General features: G+C 43.0%; 1 protein-coding gene across 9 annotated transcripts in view; it reads left to right on the top strand.

Annotated features, from left to right (window-relative positions):
• Window positions 1-15205, top strand: part of EHBP1 (EH domain binding protein 1) — a 558994-nt gene that overhangs the window by 309968 nt on the left and 233821 nt on the right. For all 9 annotated transcript variants that reach the window (XM_068232339.1, XM_068232340.1, XM_068232344.1 and 6 more), the window contains one exon: window positions 7834-8718. In XM_068232339.1, coding sequence (XP_068088440.1) covers window positions 7834-8718 — 885 coding nt within the window. The remainder of the gene's footprint in view (window positions 1-7833; window positions 8719-15205) is intronic.

Genomic DNA, 15205 nt, shown 5'->3' on the forward strand with positions numbered 1-15205 from the left:
GAGGTGACAGGGAGCAGGAGACAGTGAATGCTGTATACTAGCTATGACTATGGACCTTGGTCCGAAACATGTCAGCTAAAGGGTTATTTGACTGTGTTTGAGGATATGTCCCAATAAAGCTTTTTGGAGAAGACATTGTGGCGAATCTTCCCTCTACTTTACATTGATCAAGTTTGGCTGCTTTGGATCCTGCACTGCTTTCTCCAGCGCAGTGGAGCGGTTTGTACCTGTATTCCTTGAGCAGGAGACACAGTTCTAACTGTCCTGTGTCCTGATTACCCCTCCCAGCTGCACACGCTAGGCTTCAAATGTCAAATTCAAAATGTAAGAAAAAAAAATTGCACCAAAACAGCAGAACGAGAGCCACAACATCAGAAATCCCATCATGCTTTGCACAGCATCAGGGGAAAAATGAGAATCAATCAATTCAAAACAGGCTGTATGCATGTTAGATTATTGTGGCTCTGTACAATTTACAAGCTGACACATCATTGCATTCCAGCGGTTCTGGAGGTGTGGCTAGCTTACAGGGACAACAAAGGATGATTTCCATATTCAGCAATGATGCATCGTGGGAGATCTATGCTCACTCCAACCTGAATTATTGCAAATACCTACGATTTTAAAGCTTACCTAAATTATAAATTAGAGTTTGCTTTAAACCTTGCCTAAGTTGCCAAGTTATATAAAATAACACATAATAAAATGTGATTTTTTTTCACCCCCAGTGTCCGTATTCCACATATTGTCTTGAAATTCCCACCCCATTGTGAAATTGGGCCCTGGCATTTTTTTTTCTTTCCAAACCATAGGTGCAAAGGATGCTGGGGGATTGATATCAGAACTCCACCCCTCGTGTTCATGTGATCTAATCTAGGCAGACAGACATCTGAAATAAGAATTCTAGCAAACAGACAGGGTAAGATTCTCTCTCCTACACACTGTGAAAACAGAAGTAATTTGATCCAGGCAGGCAAAGGGCAGGGGAGGGAGGGGCAGAAGAAGGAACCAGGCTGAAGGGGTAGACACATGCTAAGGGTGTACTTAAGAAAAAAGGATGTGCTACTACAGATATAGATGTGAGTCTGTTCTCTCCACTATGATGTACCAGATGTAAACTTTATACGTTCATCTAACTGTACACAGTGCATAGACTTACCTATATGTATTGCCATTCAGACCTTTTTTTGGCTGGGGTGCTCTTTAAGAAGACAGACTTTTGTTTTTGCTAAAAAATATATTCATTTAAGATGTGCATTTGTCTGTGAGTAAAATGCACTACAAATTACTTTTTTCCTAGGTCATTATAAAAGTAGGTAGTAAAAATTTGACTTGGTTTGAAATAGTCTTTTCCCTCATGTGAGATTCTCAGTAATTTCTTTTTTTCTTTACAAAAGCAAGGCAGTAGCTCAGCCCAACTGCTAGAATAGCATGCAAGCTAATAGGGAGGCTGCCTGGCATCTTTGTGTAGATCCTTTCGAAGGAGTGCTTTTGTAAACAATAAAGGAACTACTGTTTAATCATCTGGAAAGCTTCTATGTGAATGTAATGGATTAGTCTCCAAAAGCTTGAGGAGAGGGAACGACACTGATGCTGGGAATACACAGCTCGATTCTGAGCTGATTAGATGGTTAGTTAGATCATTTCCAACATGTCCGATCACCGCTTGATCTTTTTGCTGCTCGATTTGTCATTGAGGGCTCGTTTCCACTATAGCGAATCTGCATGCAGGCACCGCATGCGGATTCGCATAGGCAATACAAGTGGATGGGATAGTTTCCACTTGCGCGTTGTGCGGGTGCGTTTTGGCGTGCAGGGGAAATCTGCATGACAGAGCCATCAGATTTCGCGTGCGGCAGGAATGCGGGCGAATCGCCCGCAATGTTTTTAATAGGGAAATCGCATGCGGCTTTGTCATGCGGATTTCCCCGCGATTTCGCGTGCGATTTCGCATGTAATGCTATGGAGCTTTACACAGGCAGTGACATGGTTAAATTCGCCTGGCTCCTTGCCATGCGAAATCGCGGGGAAATCCGCATGCGGAAACGCATCCGCATGCGATTTCGTCCGCAGTGGAATCCAGGAGATTCCGCACCGCAACAGTGGAAACGAGCCCTGAAGTGAATTGAAAAAAAGATAAGAGAATCAAGCAGGCAAAACGACCGAGCACCAGAAGTGACCCGTGTATTTCCAGTATTAGGCCCTTATTCAATTTACGTTTTCTCCTAGGTAATACCTTTACACCTCATCAATAAAATGCTTTTGAAGCCACCAGCAAGCAAGGAAATACTTGGAATAATTTTGACACTACTTTTTCACCTAATTTTTTGTTACTTGCTGAAAAGTTATTTTAAGGAGAAGGTGAAATATCTCCTAGGATTAAAGTTGTGTGCCTTATTCAATTAACTTTTTCCCCTATGTCTGTGGTGATAGAAGCTCCTCCCTGTTTAACCACCAAAACCTCTGAGTATTGCCTGCTCCCACCTTCTTTGGGTAGACTGGAGAGGACTTCTTCACTAGAGATGGTTAATGAGATGCAAATATGTTGATACAGCATTATGCCAAATTTCCATATGGAAATTTATGCAGCTTAAAAACCGATCAAATCCTGTTAAGGTAAAATTTGATTGGTCATTTTTTAAGATGCATATATTTGCACACAAAATTAGCATAATCCTGCATCAACTCAAATTATGTGCATCTCATTGGCCATCCCTATTCTAAACTACTTACAACTGTGAATGGGAGGGCCGCTTGGCCTCAGTGGCCACATACAAGATAGATATATTTTTGTACACCAGCACAGTTCTCCTTTAAGGCAAGCTTGGGTTAGATTTATTTATTTATATTTAGTATTTCTATAGCACGGACATCTACCACTGTGCCTTACAGAGTATGTAGTCTTGTCAATAGTATCTGTCCCGCAGAGGGGCTTACAGTCTTTCTACCATAGTCATACCTCCACCATAGACTGAGGCCTTTTTTAAGCAGAAGCCAACAATCTTATATGTATATTTTTAAGATGTAGGCAGAATCACACACAAACTCTATGCAAATAGTGTATACTTAACTGGTGGTAAGGTTGCATGCTATAACCAATTAATCTAATGTAATATGAGACCATCTCCATACACATACGTTTTTAATTATTGGTATATGTATTTGAAGAATATTATTTTACCCATGTAAAAAAATAAGCACTATTTATGTGTCTTGTTTACCAGGGGGTGTGTCATTTTATACAGTCTGTCCTGTGATCACACACCTGTGACACTGTTGTTTTCATTTCAGGTCATAGTTAAACAGATATATATGTGTGTGTGTTTTATATATTTTTACTTATCATTTTCCATTTATATAATAGAAGCTTTATGGCAGCTATAAACAGCCTAGCTTAGCTATACGCTGTGTCCCTTCAAACATTGTGTCTCTTCAAAAAGTAGTCTTTATATGGCCTGTGTAGGCGACAGGCTGTTTTAACAGCGGTTATTCAGTATGAGTGTTTACCCTGATAAGATTTACTCTATACCGTTAGTTCAAAACACAGTCCATTACATTCCTGGAAAAAAGCACAAATGGCAGATTCACAGGTGAGTAATGATCTTCTGTGATAATAAATAAATAATGTAAGTAATAAATTGAGTCCTCAGCGAGAGCAGATTGGTAGTGATATCTTCACACCACTGGAAATCTCATCCTTTGATCCAGATTGATAAACTCTGATCTGTCTCATGCTGTCAATCAGCAAACGGACGTGGTCTGGGGAATATCAGAGACATGGCAGGAAAAAAACGAAAGCTTCTATAGCATATCTTTAGATAATGGCTTCAGAAAAAGTGTAGGGTCTTGTGAAAATACAACCTGGCTGTAGAAAGAGCAAAAACATGTACACACAAACATAAATGTAGGACTGTGTGTGCTCAGATATTCTGTGTTTGGCTAGGCCAAGCCATTGAGTAGGCATCTGCTCAGGCTTATCTGTAGGAAATGGTTGGATGCTGTCTTTTCTGCCTGTATGCCCAACATTACAGCTATGCAGAGGTTACAGCTTTGGTTTGTTCTCCCCAACATCCATGGTGTGGAAAAGCAAGTCAAATCCATGAAGACCCAATCTCACAACTTACAGGACTTAAAGGATCTACTGCTAGCATCTTGGTGTCTACAGCTGATACAGAATACTGCTGCCAGACTGCTAGTCAACCAACCCCGTCACTGCCACATAATGCCAGTCCTGCACTCCCTTCACTGGCTACCTATAGAATGGAGGGTCCTATTCAAGATCGGCCTACTGACATTTAAATCACTGAATAATCTGGGCCCTGGATACATGAAAGAAATGTTGCAGCTGCGTAGCAATCCCCGCATTCTCAGATCCACAGGTTCTAATAATCTAGTCATACCCAGAGTCCACTTGGAAACTTTTGGTCCTAGAGCCTTCTGTCATGCTGCCCCGACGTTTTGGAACTCCTTACCTAAACAGATCAGGACAGCTCCATCCCTGGACGTGTTTAAATCCAGACTGAAAACCCACCTGTTCAGTTTGCATTTGCAGAAATATAACTTTTGTTGTGTGAATACTTCATCCTACTACCAATTACTGAATCTGAGAGAGCCTAAGCGCTTTGAGTCCTATGGGAGAAAAGCGCTATAGAAATGTTATTGTATTGTATTATTGTATTGTGTTAAATATAGGACACCTTCAGAGGCAGAGTCCATGCCTTGATAGGTCAAAGTTGTTTTGGCAGCAGAACATGAACCTACATGGCATTGGTCATGTGGCTTTACTTTGTGTACCTGTAGGGAAAAAATGTGCCCCAAATGGGTACTCACCTTGGGGAGGGAAGACTCTGGATCCTCCAAAGGCTTCCCTCATGCTCCTCCATTGGACCACTCCAGCGCTGTCCACTCCACAAAAATGGGGGCAAGTGATACTTGGACTTTGGCGAAGATAACCTAGCCTAATCGGGTCTGCATTACTGCGCAGGTGCGAGCCATCTGCACCTGCACAGTAGTGTACGGACTCTATTGAGCTACTTACTCTGCAGGTGCAGTGCGGCCGCACCTTGGGGGTCCCTGCTCTGGAACAGCTTGGTGGCCTCTCATCCATTTCGTATTAACCCGAAGAGGACAGTCTCTTTGGTAGTAAATGTTGAACATACAGTACTCTATACTCACTTATTGTTTGTGTTGTAAGATTGTGTCTCTAAACTTATAAAACGCCTGTGTATGATGGGATTGTCTTTCAATCTGTCTTAACCAAATGGTAGTGTATAAATGTATCTCTGGTCACAGATATAGGTCATTATTGCTTTGCATGTGACTTGGCTGAAATCCAATAATCTAGAACAGCGCTGTCCGACTGGCGGCCCGCCAGGCCACCTGCTGCGGCCCGCTCGTCTTCCTGGGATGCAGGCATGACTTGCGCTATGGGCGCCATGCCTGCTCCCTCTTATTGTGGCCTCTCCTGTGTCCCCGCTGGCCTCTCCTGTGTCCCCGCTGCCGCTGCTGCCCCACAGCTCAGACCTCAGATCGCGGCGACTGAGGTAAACAGAGTGCGCATGGTACCCGCACGGAGTACGTCACATGCGGAAGTAACATCATTAGTCACTCCCGCATGTGACGTTCTGCTGCGCGGGTGTCATGCGCGCGCTCTGCTTGCTTCTTCCGTCGCCGCGATCTGTGAGGTCTGAGCTGTGGGGCAGCGGCAGCAGGGACACAGGAGAGAGAGGTAACGGGCTCGCTAACTGGTGGGGGCACCTGTCACTAGCTGGGGGGGGCACCTGTCTATCTAGCTGGGGGGAGGCACCTGTCACTATCTAGCTGGGGGGGCACCTGTCACTATATAGCTGGGGGGGCACCTGTCACTATCTAACTTGGGGGGGCACCTGTCACTATCTAACTGGGGGGGCACCTGTCACTATCTAGCTGGGGTGGACACCTGTCACTATAGCTGGGGGGACACCTGTCACTATAGCTGGGGGGACACCTGTCACTATAGCTGGGGGGACACCTGTCACTATAGCTGGGGGGACACCTGTCACTATAGCTGGGGGGGGACCTGTCACTATCTAGCTGGGGGGGGCACCTGTCACTATCTAGCTGGGGGGGGCACCTGTCACTATAGCTGGGGGGGACACCTGTCACTATAGCTGGGGGGGGGGGACACCTGTCACTATAGCTGGGGGGGCACCTGTCTAGCTGGGGGGGGACACCGGTCACTATCTAGCTGGGGGGGGCACCTGTCACTATCTAACTGGGGGGGGCACCTGTCACTATCTAACTGGGGGGGCACCTGTCACTATCTAGCTGGGGGAGACACCTGTCACTATCTAGCTGGGGGGACACCTGTCACTAGCTGGGGGGGGCACCTGTCACTATCTAGCTGGGGGGGGCACCTGTCACTATCTAGCTGGGGGGGACACCTGTCACTACCTCAACTGGGGGGGCACCTGTCACTACCTCACCCGGCCACAGGATCACCGGCAGCCCGGCCACAGCAGCACCGCAAGGCATTTCAGCCCACACATCATCCCCAATCCGGCCCAAAACACTATTGCCAGGCACAGCAGCCAGTAGAGGAGAATTTAGAAGCCAGGTGAGAGGTGTCTACCATATTAAAGGGGCATTCTGCTTATTTATGTGAAATGCTGTCTATTTATGTGCCCCATGACTGCTGAATTTGTCATGTTGGGGGCCTCATGGTTACTGGATTTGTCTTGTTGGGGGCCTCATGATTTGTTGGGGGCATCACGATTGCTGAATTTGTCCTGTTGGGGGCCTCAAGATTGCTGAATGTGTCTTGTTGGGGGGCCTCATGATTTTTTGGGGGCCTCATGATTGCTAAATTTGTCTTGTTGGGGGCATCATGATTGCTGAATGTGTCTTGTTGGGGGCCTCATGATTTGTTGGGGGCCTCATGATTGCTGAATTTGTCTTGTTGGTGGTCACATGATTGCGAACTGCGAGACTATGGAAAAGCTAAATCGTTATCATGAAACAATAGCGTTAAACCTACTTTTTTAGCTTTTTAAAACGGAAAATAAAACTGGGAGGCTCTAAAAAAAAACCCACATTTTTCAGGAGTAGGATGGATGAAATTGTTTATTTTCACAGTTTATTTTCAACTTGGATTTTCCATAATGTTCATGTATGAGTTAAAACGTTTGTATGTAGTTTAAATTGCTGTTGCCACTTTGCGATAGATAAGTGACTTTTGGGTTGCAGTTTGGACACTTGGCCTCCAAAAGGTTCCCCACCACTGTCCTAATCTAATGTCCCACATTGCTAAATTCATGTAAATTTGTCTCCACCCGTGGCCACACCTGCATTCTGGTCCATGGCCACACCCATTTTTCGGCGCACACGCAACGGAACCCCCGTGGTTTTTGGCGCTTCCCCGACATCTTAAATTGCATTTTGTGGTAAGTGCTGCCAATCGAATTGTCCTTTAATTGCAATTTTTTCCCGGGGGGGGGGGGGGGGGGGGGGCTGCGACTCTAGCAAGAACCTTCGGCCCTCCACCATGGGGTCTGAAAAAAAAATGGCCCTCCGTGCCCATGAAGTTGGACAGCACTGATCTAGAAAATAGTTTTCATTGCATACAAAAATTTCAATGCAAAGATTGCTGACTGCTACCTAACTGCAATCTTTTAGCCTCGTTTTCGATTGAGTCATGGAGAATGCTTTACTCCTCCTCCTCAATTGACTCTATCTGATAGATCTTTCAGTATGTGTTGATGCATAATTGGGTTAGTGAATAGAGCTGTAACATATCTTTTGTCTATTGAAACTTTTGAAGAACCAACTAACTTTTCCTTTCTCTCTTGTCTTAAGGCTTACGATGGATTTGCCAGCATAGGAATATCTCGACTCCTGGAACCCTCTGACATGGTGTTACTTGCAATCCCAGACAAGCTGACTGTTATGACTTATATGTATCAAATCCGGGCACATTTTAGTGGACAGGAATTAAATGTTGTTCAGATTGAGGAGAACAGTAGTAAAAGCACATATAAAGTGGGCAATTATGAGACTGATACAAACAGCTCAATAGACCAGGAGATCTTCTATGCCGAGCTTAGTGATCTGAAGCAGGAGGGTGACCATGAGCATAAAGAGGACTCCACCACTGGGACAGACTTTGTATCTCATGATGATGCCTCTGCATTAGCAAATGATATTGGCACGAGGGAGCATGAGGTCAAATCACGATCTGTATCTGAACAGTCCAACACTGAAACAGACTTGCCCATTCCCAGGACTAGAAGTCGGCTACCATTACAAAGCTCCAGTAGGACTTTGGAATCTGAAGAACAGAGAAAGTATGATGGTACGTCTTCAGCTTCCACTCAAGTACAGCCGACAGCTGCTAAAAGGAAGCTGCTTAAACCCGACGTTGCAGATCTTGGCATTTTGTCTTCCATTTCCATCCCTGATAAGGAAGGGGCATCTACTGGAACTGCATCTGGGGACTCTCATCAGCACGTTTCATCAGATCAAGTAAAACCTACGTTAACATCCCCATTAGAATGTAGGGCACTTGATAATGGGACCATAGAGAAAAAATCTGTTTCAGTTCCTGTAAAACTTACAGAAAGAAATGAAAAAGGAGGCGCTCCTTGTAAAGGTCCTTCTGTCCCGCAGACTGAGATCAGTGCACTACTGGATGCTGCAAAGTCTGCATCTTACCACTCCGATCAGGCTGGAAAGACACCAGAGGTAAGTAGCTTGCCTGGCCAAAAGCATTGCCGCCTGGTTACATCTCATTAATTCTCTCTTCTATAGAATGTCTTTTATTAAGGCAAGCCGTGACCAACGGAAATAAACAAACAGAGGTTGGATAGTGAAATAAATGGTTATAATCATAAAAAAAATGAAATGCTAACACTTATGGCTGGTTCATACTACAAGAGCTTTTCTGAGCGATATATGATTTTAAAAGCTCTTGCTAATGTTATCCTATGTGTGTGTTCACACTGGAGCAATGTGATTTTGTTTGAATCCCCCATAGCATTGCATTAGCAAGAGCTTTTAAAATCTCTAGCTATTATAAAGCTCTTGTAGTGTGAATCAGCCCTTATAGCTGCGAATCACTAGGGGTGCTCAATAGGTGAGCCTGGAGCGTGAGGGAGTCTTGGCCTAGAACTCCTTACTGAATAGTTACTGGTTCCAACCAGCCAGATTTTAAACTCTGGCCTCCTATGCCAAATGTGGTGTTTTTAACCAGTACACTGAAACCTATTTAAAATATAACATTTGTGTTCAGAACCTAAAAATATATATATTAGCACATGGGCCCTTTATTCAATTCACTTTTCTCCTTAGTTTTTTTTTCTATATTTCTCTTATTTTTCATCATGTTTAAAATTACTTTTCAGAACTCAAAGTAATTTCTTGCTTGCTGGAGGTTTACAAGCGTTTTATTGATAAGGTGTAAAATATCACCTAGGAGAAAACTTCGGAGAAAAAAATGAATAAGGGCCATTGGGCTCTATCCACAAAACTTCTCATACTAGACTTATTTATCACCTAATAAATAAAAATAACTTTTCAGCACATTTACAATCAAAATAATCACTCAACTTTCCTGATTAACTTAATTTCAATATTACTTTTCTTACCTTCACTATATCATATTTTTGCTCTTTGGGAGCTTAAAAATTTAACATAGATACTGTGAAAACGTGAAAAATCTTTGTGAATCATGACCATTGTGTTACCTGGTTTCACCTATACCAGGCTTTCTCCAGGGTTCCTTGAGTACTCTGCAGGGGTTCCTTGGCATTTTCCCCCATCGTGGGGGAAGTATAATAGAGCACATTATAATAGGTGGTACTTCAACAATAAGCACTAAATTGGGGGGTCAGGAGACAGTATAATGAGTGGCAGTGTAATAGGGGTAGTGAAATAAACCGCCACACATACTTTTAAAGACCATGCCTCCTGCAAAATAAATGCAGGGGTTCCTCTAGATCAAAAAATGGTTTGCAGGGGTTCCTTGAGATCCCAAAGTTATTTGCAGGGTTCCTCCAGGGTAGAAAGGTTGAGAAAGGCTGACCTATACTGTTAACAAACACTTTAAGGTACCGTCTGTGAGTTCCGATGATACAAGCCACACTTTATGAGCAATACAGAGAATGGGAGGAAGCACCCAATATGGGTAAAAGTGGGTACTGAAACAGTGTTACGTTTCTAATTGGTGCTCCCAGTCCGTGCGTGAAGCTGCATAAGACACTGTACTGTAGACCTGAGGAAGCCGGCAGATCCTGCAAAACAAGTTGCCTTTTCTTTCATACAATAAAATTATTTTTAAACCTCTTACCTGAGCATACTACACTGGGGCGCCTCCTCCCATTTTGTGTACAGGTTTAAAGTTTTTGTGTATCATTTTTTTTTTTCCGCTTCAGGCTTGCTTTAACCTCCTTGCCGATTATCCCGAGCTGAGCTCGGGGTAACCCACGCAGGAGGATTGCTCAGGCCCCACTGGGCCGATTTTCACAATTTTTTTTTTATTGCACGCAGCTAGCACTTTGCTAGCTGCGTGCATAACTCGATCGCCGCTACCGCTACCGCCGCGCAGCCCCCCCCCCAGACCCCTTGCGCAGCCTGGCCAATGAGTGCCAGGCAGCGCTGAGGGGTGGATCGAGACTCCCTCTGACGTCACGACATCATCGTGAACGTCACCATGGCGACGGGGGAAGCCAAGCAGGAAATCCCGTTCTGAACGGGATTTCCTGCTTGTGCAGATCGCCAGAGGAGATCGGAGTAGGTAGGGGGATGCCGCTGCTCAGCTTTAACCTCAGGGGTTAAATTTGTCATGTTTGACGTTGCATCCAATTTGTATGAAATCTGCACACATCACTGACCATCTCTAGCTTCTGTATGTTACATTAATTTTGCACAGTTCTGATCCAGTTCTGTATCATGCATACAAAAGAAACCTAATATTTTGAAAGCTTGCAATAACCATAGCTTGTCATTATCAGTATTACCTGAAACGGTGTTTGCTGGTTTGATGTCTGCATATCTGCTCCACGACTAACATTGTACTACTTCATATGCTACATGAAAGTAATAACATTGGACAATCATTGTCCAAAATTGGATGTGTGAAAACACCCTAAAGGTGCCCATACATTAGAACGAGTATGGGCAGATTCGACCAAGAGACAAATTTATCTCTAATCGAATCTGATTAGAGATAAATTTGTCTCTAATCGAATCTGCCCATACACTACAGGCCGATTCCCGTCCGATTTCAGCATGAAATCATCAGGTAATCGGCTGAGCCGCCGCGTCCGCCCCGACGCTGCCCCCAAAATGTATATATATATGTATGTAATGTAGTGCATTTATACATTACCTGTCCTGTAGCAGCTTCCGCACGGTGTCCGTCCATCTGGCCGGGTAACAGCCGCATACACGCTAGTGGCGCATAGCGTCTGACGTCTGCCACTATGCGCCTTCGTGACGTCAGAGCGCCGCCGGCGTGTATGCGGAACCCTGAGATGGACGGAAACCGCGTGGAGGCTGACACCAGACAGGTAATGTATAAATGCACTACACGCTGCATACATTTATACATTGCGGCAGCGGGGGTTTCGTCGTTGCTCGTTCGCAAATCGGCCGCCGTACCGCCGCACACCCGACCAACCAACCTCGGCCCAAAATTTTCCAACTTGAGCGATCGACTCTGCGGCCAATTTCTGGCCTGAAATTGGTCGCTTTGTCGGTCGGGCATGCACTTGGCAGCACCAATTTTCATCAAATTCCATTATAATAATCGAATTGGATGGTCGATTGGTTGGTTGGTCGCCTAGTGTATGGCCCCTTTAATTTGGCAGAGGTAGTCATTTAGTGCCACCTTGGCTGAGAATCCAGCGTGTGTACAGGTGACTCTCACTGGATTTTCAAACACTGACTAATGGGTGATGGAGGAGTGTATTGTGGTTTTCACTTACCCCATCCACTAGAAGTTGCTCACTTATGCACAGCCCCATCACTGCTCCACCTCCTTCCACTGAACTGTATACAGTACACTATATCTGTAAATTGCTAGTTCAGGACAGTGGCAACCGGTAGACACTGCACAACACTCCATACCTTCTTCATAAACCAATGTTGCAAGGAGCTAAAGTGTCAGGCCAGCATCAATCCCTTCTAGAATGCCTAGCACTGTGCCCCAAGCTTACCTGCACCACATCCTTTCTGCAATGTCCTGGCTGTGCTCCCCATCCTCTCTCATAGGACTGAATTGGAGGGCAGCCAAGTGGCTAACATAGCTTCAAATCTTCCAATCAAAGCAAGGGGCGTGCATCAAAAAAGCGCGCCTAGAAAAAAGGGTGCAGGATATAGCCAAAATCATAAGTTGTAATGTAAAACAATATTTTTTGTTTATAGCTTATAAACGAAAATCTAGTGCTAAATAGGTTGAATAAACGGAAATGAAACGGCAAAATACCATCTATAACAAAAAACGAATTTGGAAATGAAACGTCAAATAGCATCTATAACAAAAACGATGTTTACACTTGTATTAAGCATAGCAATACAATGGTAGATTTTACAGGTATTTTACTGCAATTATAACTGTAGTCTCACACAGATCTCTCCCTAACCCCTAGACCCTCCTCCCCTTTGTGTAAATATACATCATTTAATAAATGTTATATATTACAAGTATTGTACTGTATCTATACCTAACCCTACTCTCACACAGAACCCTCCCTGTACCTATCCCTAACCACTAGACCCCCTTGGTGGTGCCTAACCCTAACCACCCCCCTGGTGGTGCCTAACCCTAAAACCACACTGGTGGTGCCTAACCCTAAAACCCCCCTGGTGTTGCCTAACCCTAAATCTCCCCTGGTGGTGCCTAACCCTAAATCTCCCCTGGTGGTGCCTAATCATAACCACCCACCTGGTGGTGCCTAAACCTAACCATCCCCCAGGTAGTGCCTAACCTAAACAATCCCCCTGGTGGTGCCTAACCATCCCCACTGCACAAACACCCTTAAGGTACATCCACACGTCGAATTTTCCAAACGACCGGTCAAGCAGTCCGTCAAAACCCGTCTCATCAGCTGAACGACCGACTGTACACACGCCCGATTTGATGTTCAAACGTCCAAACGACCGGTCGTTTGGAAAAATTTGACGTGGGTATGAGCCTTTACACACATATAAACAATAATCTATTTAATCCTTAAATACTTCACTATAAATAACATGAATAGAACAATTTATATATTTGTAATAGAATATATAGCCTTAAAATCACATACACATTAGGCTTTCTTTGGGTGGTACATTTTGCTAAGAATTATTTTATTCTAAATCCATTTTAACAGGAATATTCAGAAAGAAATGGAAGAAAATCATTATTTCTCAGTTTTTGGCCATCATAGTTTGAAATGAATACATGTTACCGTAATTAAAACCCATGTATTTTATTTGCCTATTTGTCCCGCTTATAACACCATTTAAATTATGTCCCTATCACAATGTATGGCGCCGTTATTTTATTTGGAAATAAAGGTGCATTTTTTCAATTTGCGTCCATCACAATTTACCACCCCATAATTTAAAAAAGTATATTCATATACTCCTTTAACATGCATATTTAAAAAGTTCAGACCCTTCGGTAACTATTTATGTTTTGTTTTTTTTTCCAATTGTAATTTTTTTTTTTATTAAACATTTTATTTGAGTAATTGTTGGTGTGGGGAAGTAAACAGCTAATTTTTAAATGTAATTTAATGTATTTATTTATAAAAAAAATTATATGTGGGTGTAGTTTACTATTTGGCCACAAGATGGCCACAGTCAAAAAAGTCCTGGAAGCGTACAATGATGCTTCCAGGAACTAGAATGAAGACTGGGAACTTTTTTTTGCAGAAATACCGCGCTCTCTGATGAGACCACCGGTTTTTCTGCGGAGGACTTAGATCGGTTGGGGAGGCGGCGGCAGGAGCGCGTGCGATCGCGCGTACCGCACCCTGGAAAAGGTGCACAGCCTATGTGGACGAACATATTCGTCCAGATAGGCTTAAGTGGATATATATATATATATATATATATATATATATATATATATATATATATATATATATATATATATATATATATATATATATATATATATATATATATATATATATTAGAATAAGTAGCCTTACAATCACGTGCGCATTAAAAATCTTAAAATAATGGTAATATTAAAAGCGATATATTAGTAAGTTAATAAATTTGAAAACTATAATCGATGCTTTATAAGTCTAGAAAAAAAAAGTTATTACCAAAAGCGATGTATTTCTAATAGAATAAGGTTAAAAACAATATTTAACCACTTTACCCCCCGCGGTACGGATTTCTCCGTCCCTTTTTCCATCCTTATAAAACCAAGGGACGGAGAAATACGTACCTCCCACGCTACCGCCGCTGTCCGCGCTACTGCCGTTCGTACACCCGCCGCTCGTGCATGCCGCCACCCGCTCGCCCAGAGATCAATGAACGGGAAAATCTATTCCCGTTCGTTGATCTAGGCCCCCGCAATGATCTGCTGCTTCTATGAGAAACAGCGCGATCATTGTGATTTTCCCAGCCTCATAGTGCTTCCTGTAAGCGTCCTTCCGGACGCTTACAGGTCGCATGAACACAAACTCACTGTGGCCATCTTGTGGCCAAATAGTAAAACTACACCCTAAAGCATTTTACATATACAAATACATTAGTTTTACACATTAAATTAACTCATTACCTCCCACACTCCCCAATTATTATTTTTTTGTAATTAAAAAAAAAAATACAATTAAAAAAAAAAACATAAATAGTTACCTTAGGGACAGAACTTTTTAAATATTTATGTCAAGAGGGTATAACACTGTTACTTTATAAACTATGGGCTTGTAATTAGGGATGGATGCAAAACTGAAAAAAATGCACCTTTATTTCCAAATAAAATATTGGCGCCAAACATTGTGATAGGGACATAATGTAAACGGTTTTATAACCGGGACAATTGAGCAAATACATTTCATTGGTTTTAATTACAGTAGCATGCATTATTTAAAAACTATAATGGCCGAAAACTGAAAAATAATGATTTTTTTTCCTATTTTCCCATTAAAACACATTTAGAATAAAATAATTCTTGGCATAATGTCCCACCTAAAGAAAGCCTAATTGGTGGCGAAAAGAACAAGAT

This window comes from Hyperolius riggenbachi, chromosome 4 (assembly GCF_040937935.1).
Source record: "Hyperolius riggenbachi isolate aHypRig1 chromosome 4, aHypRig1.pri, whole genome shotgun sequence".
In the NCBI taxonomy this organism is placed as follows: domain Eukaryota; kingdom Metazoa; phylum Chordata; class Amphibia; order Anura; family Hyperoliidae; genus Hyperolius; species Hyperolius riggenbachi.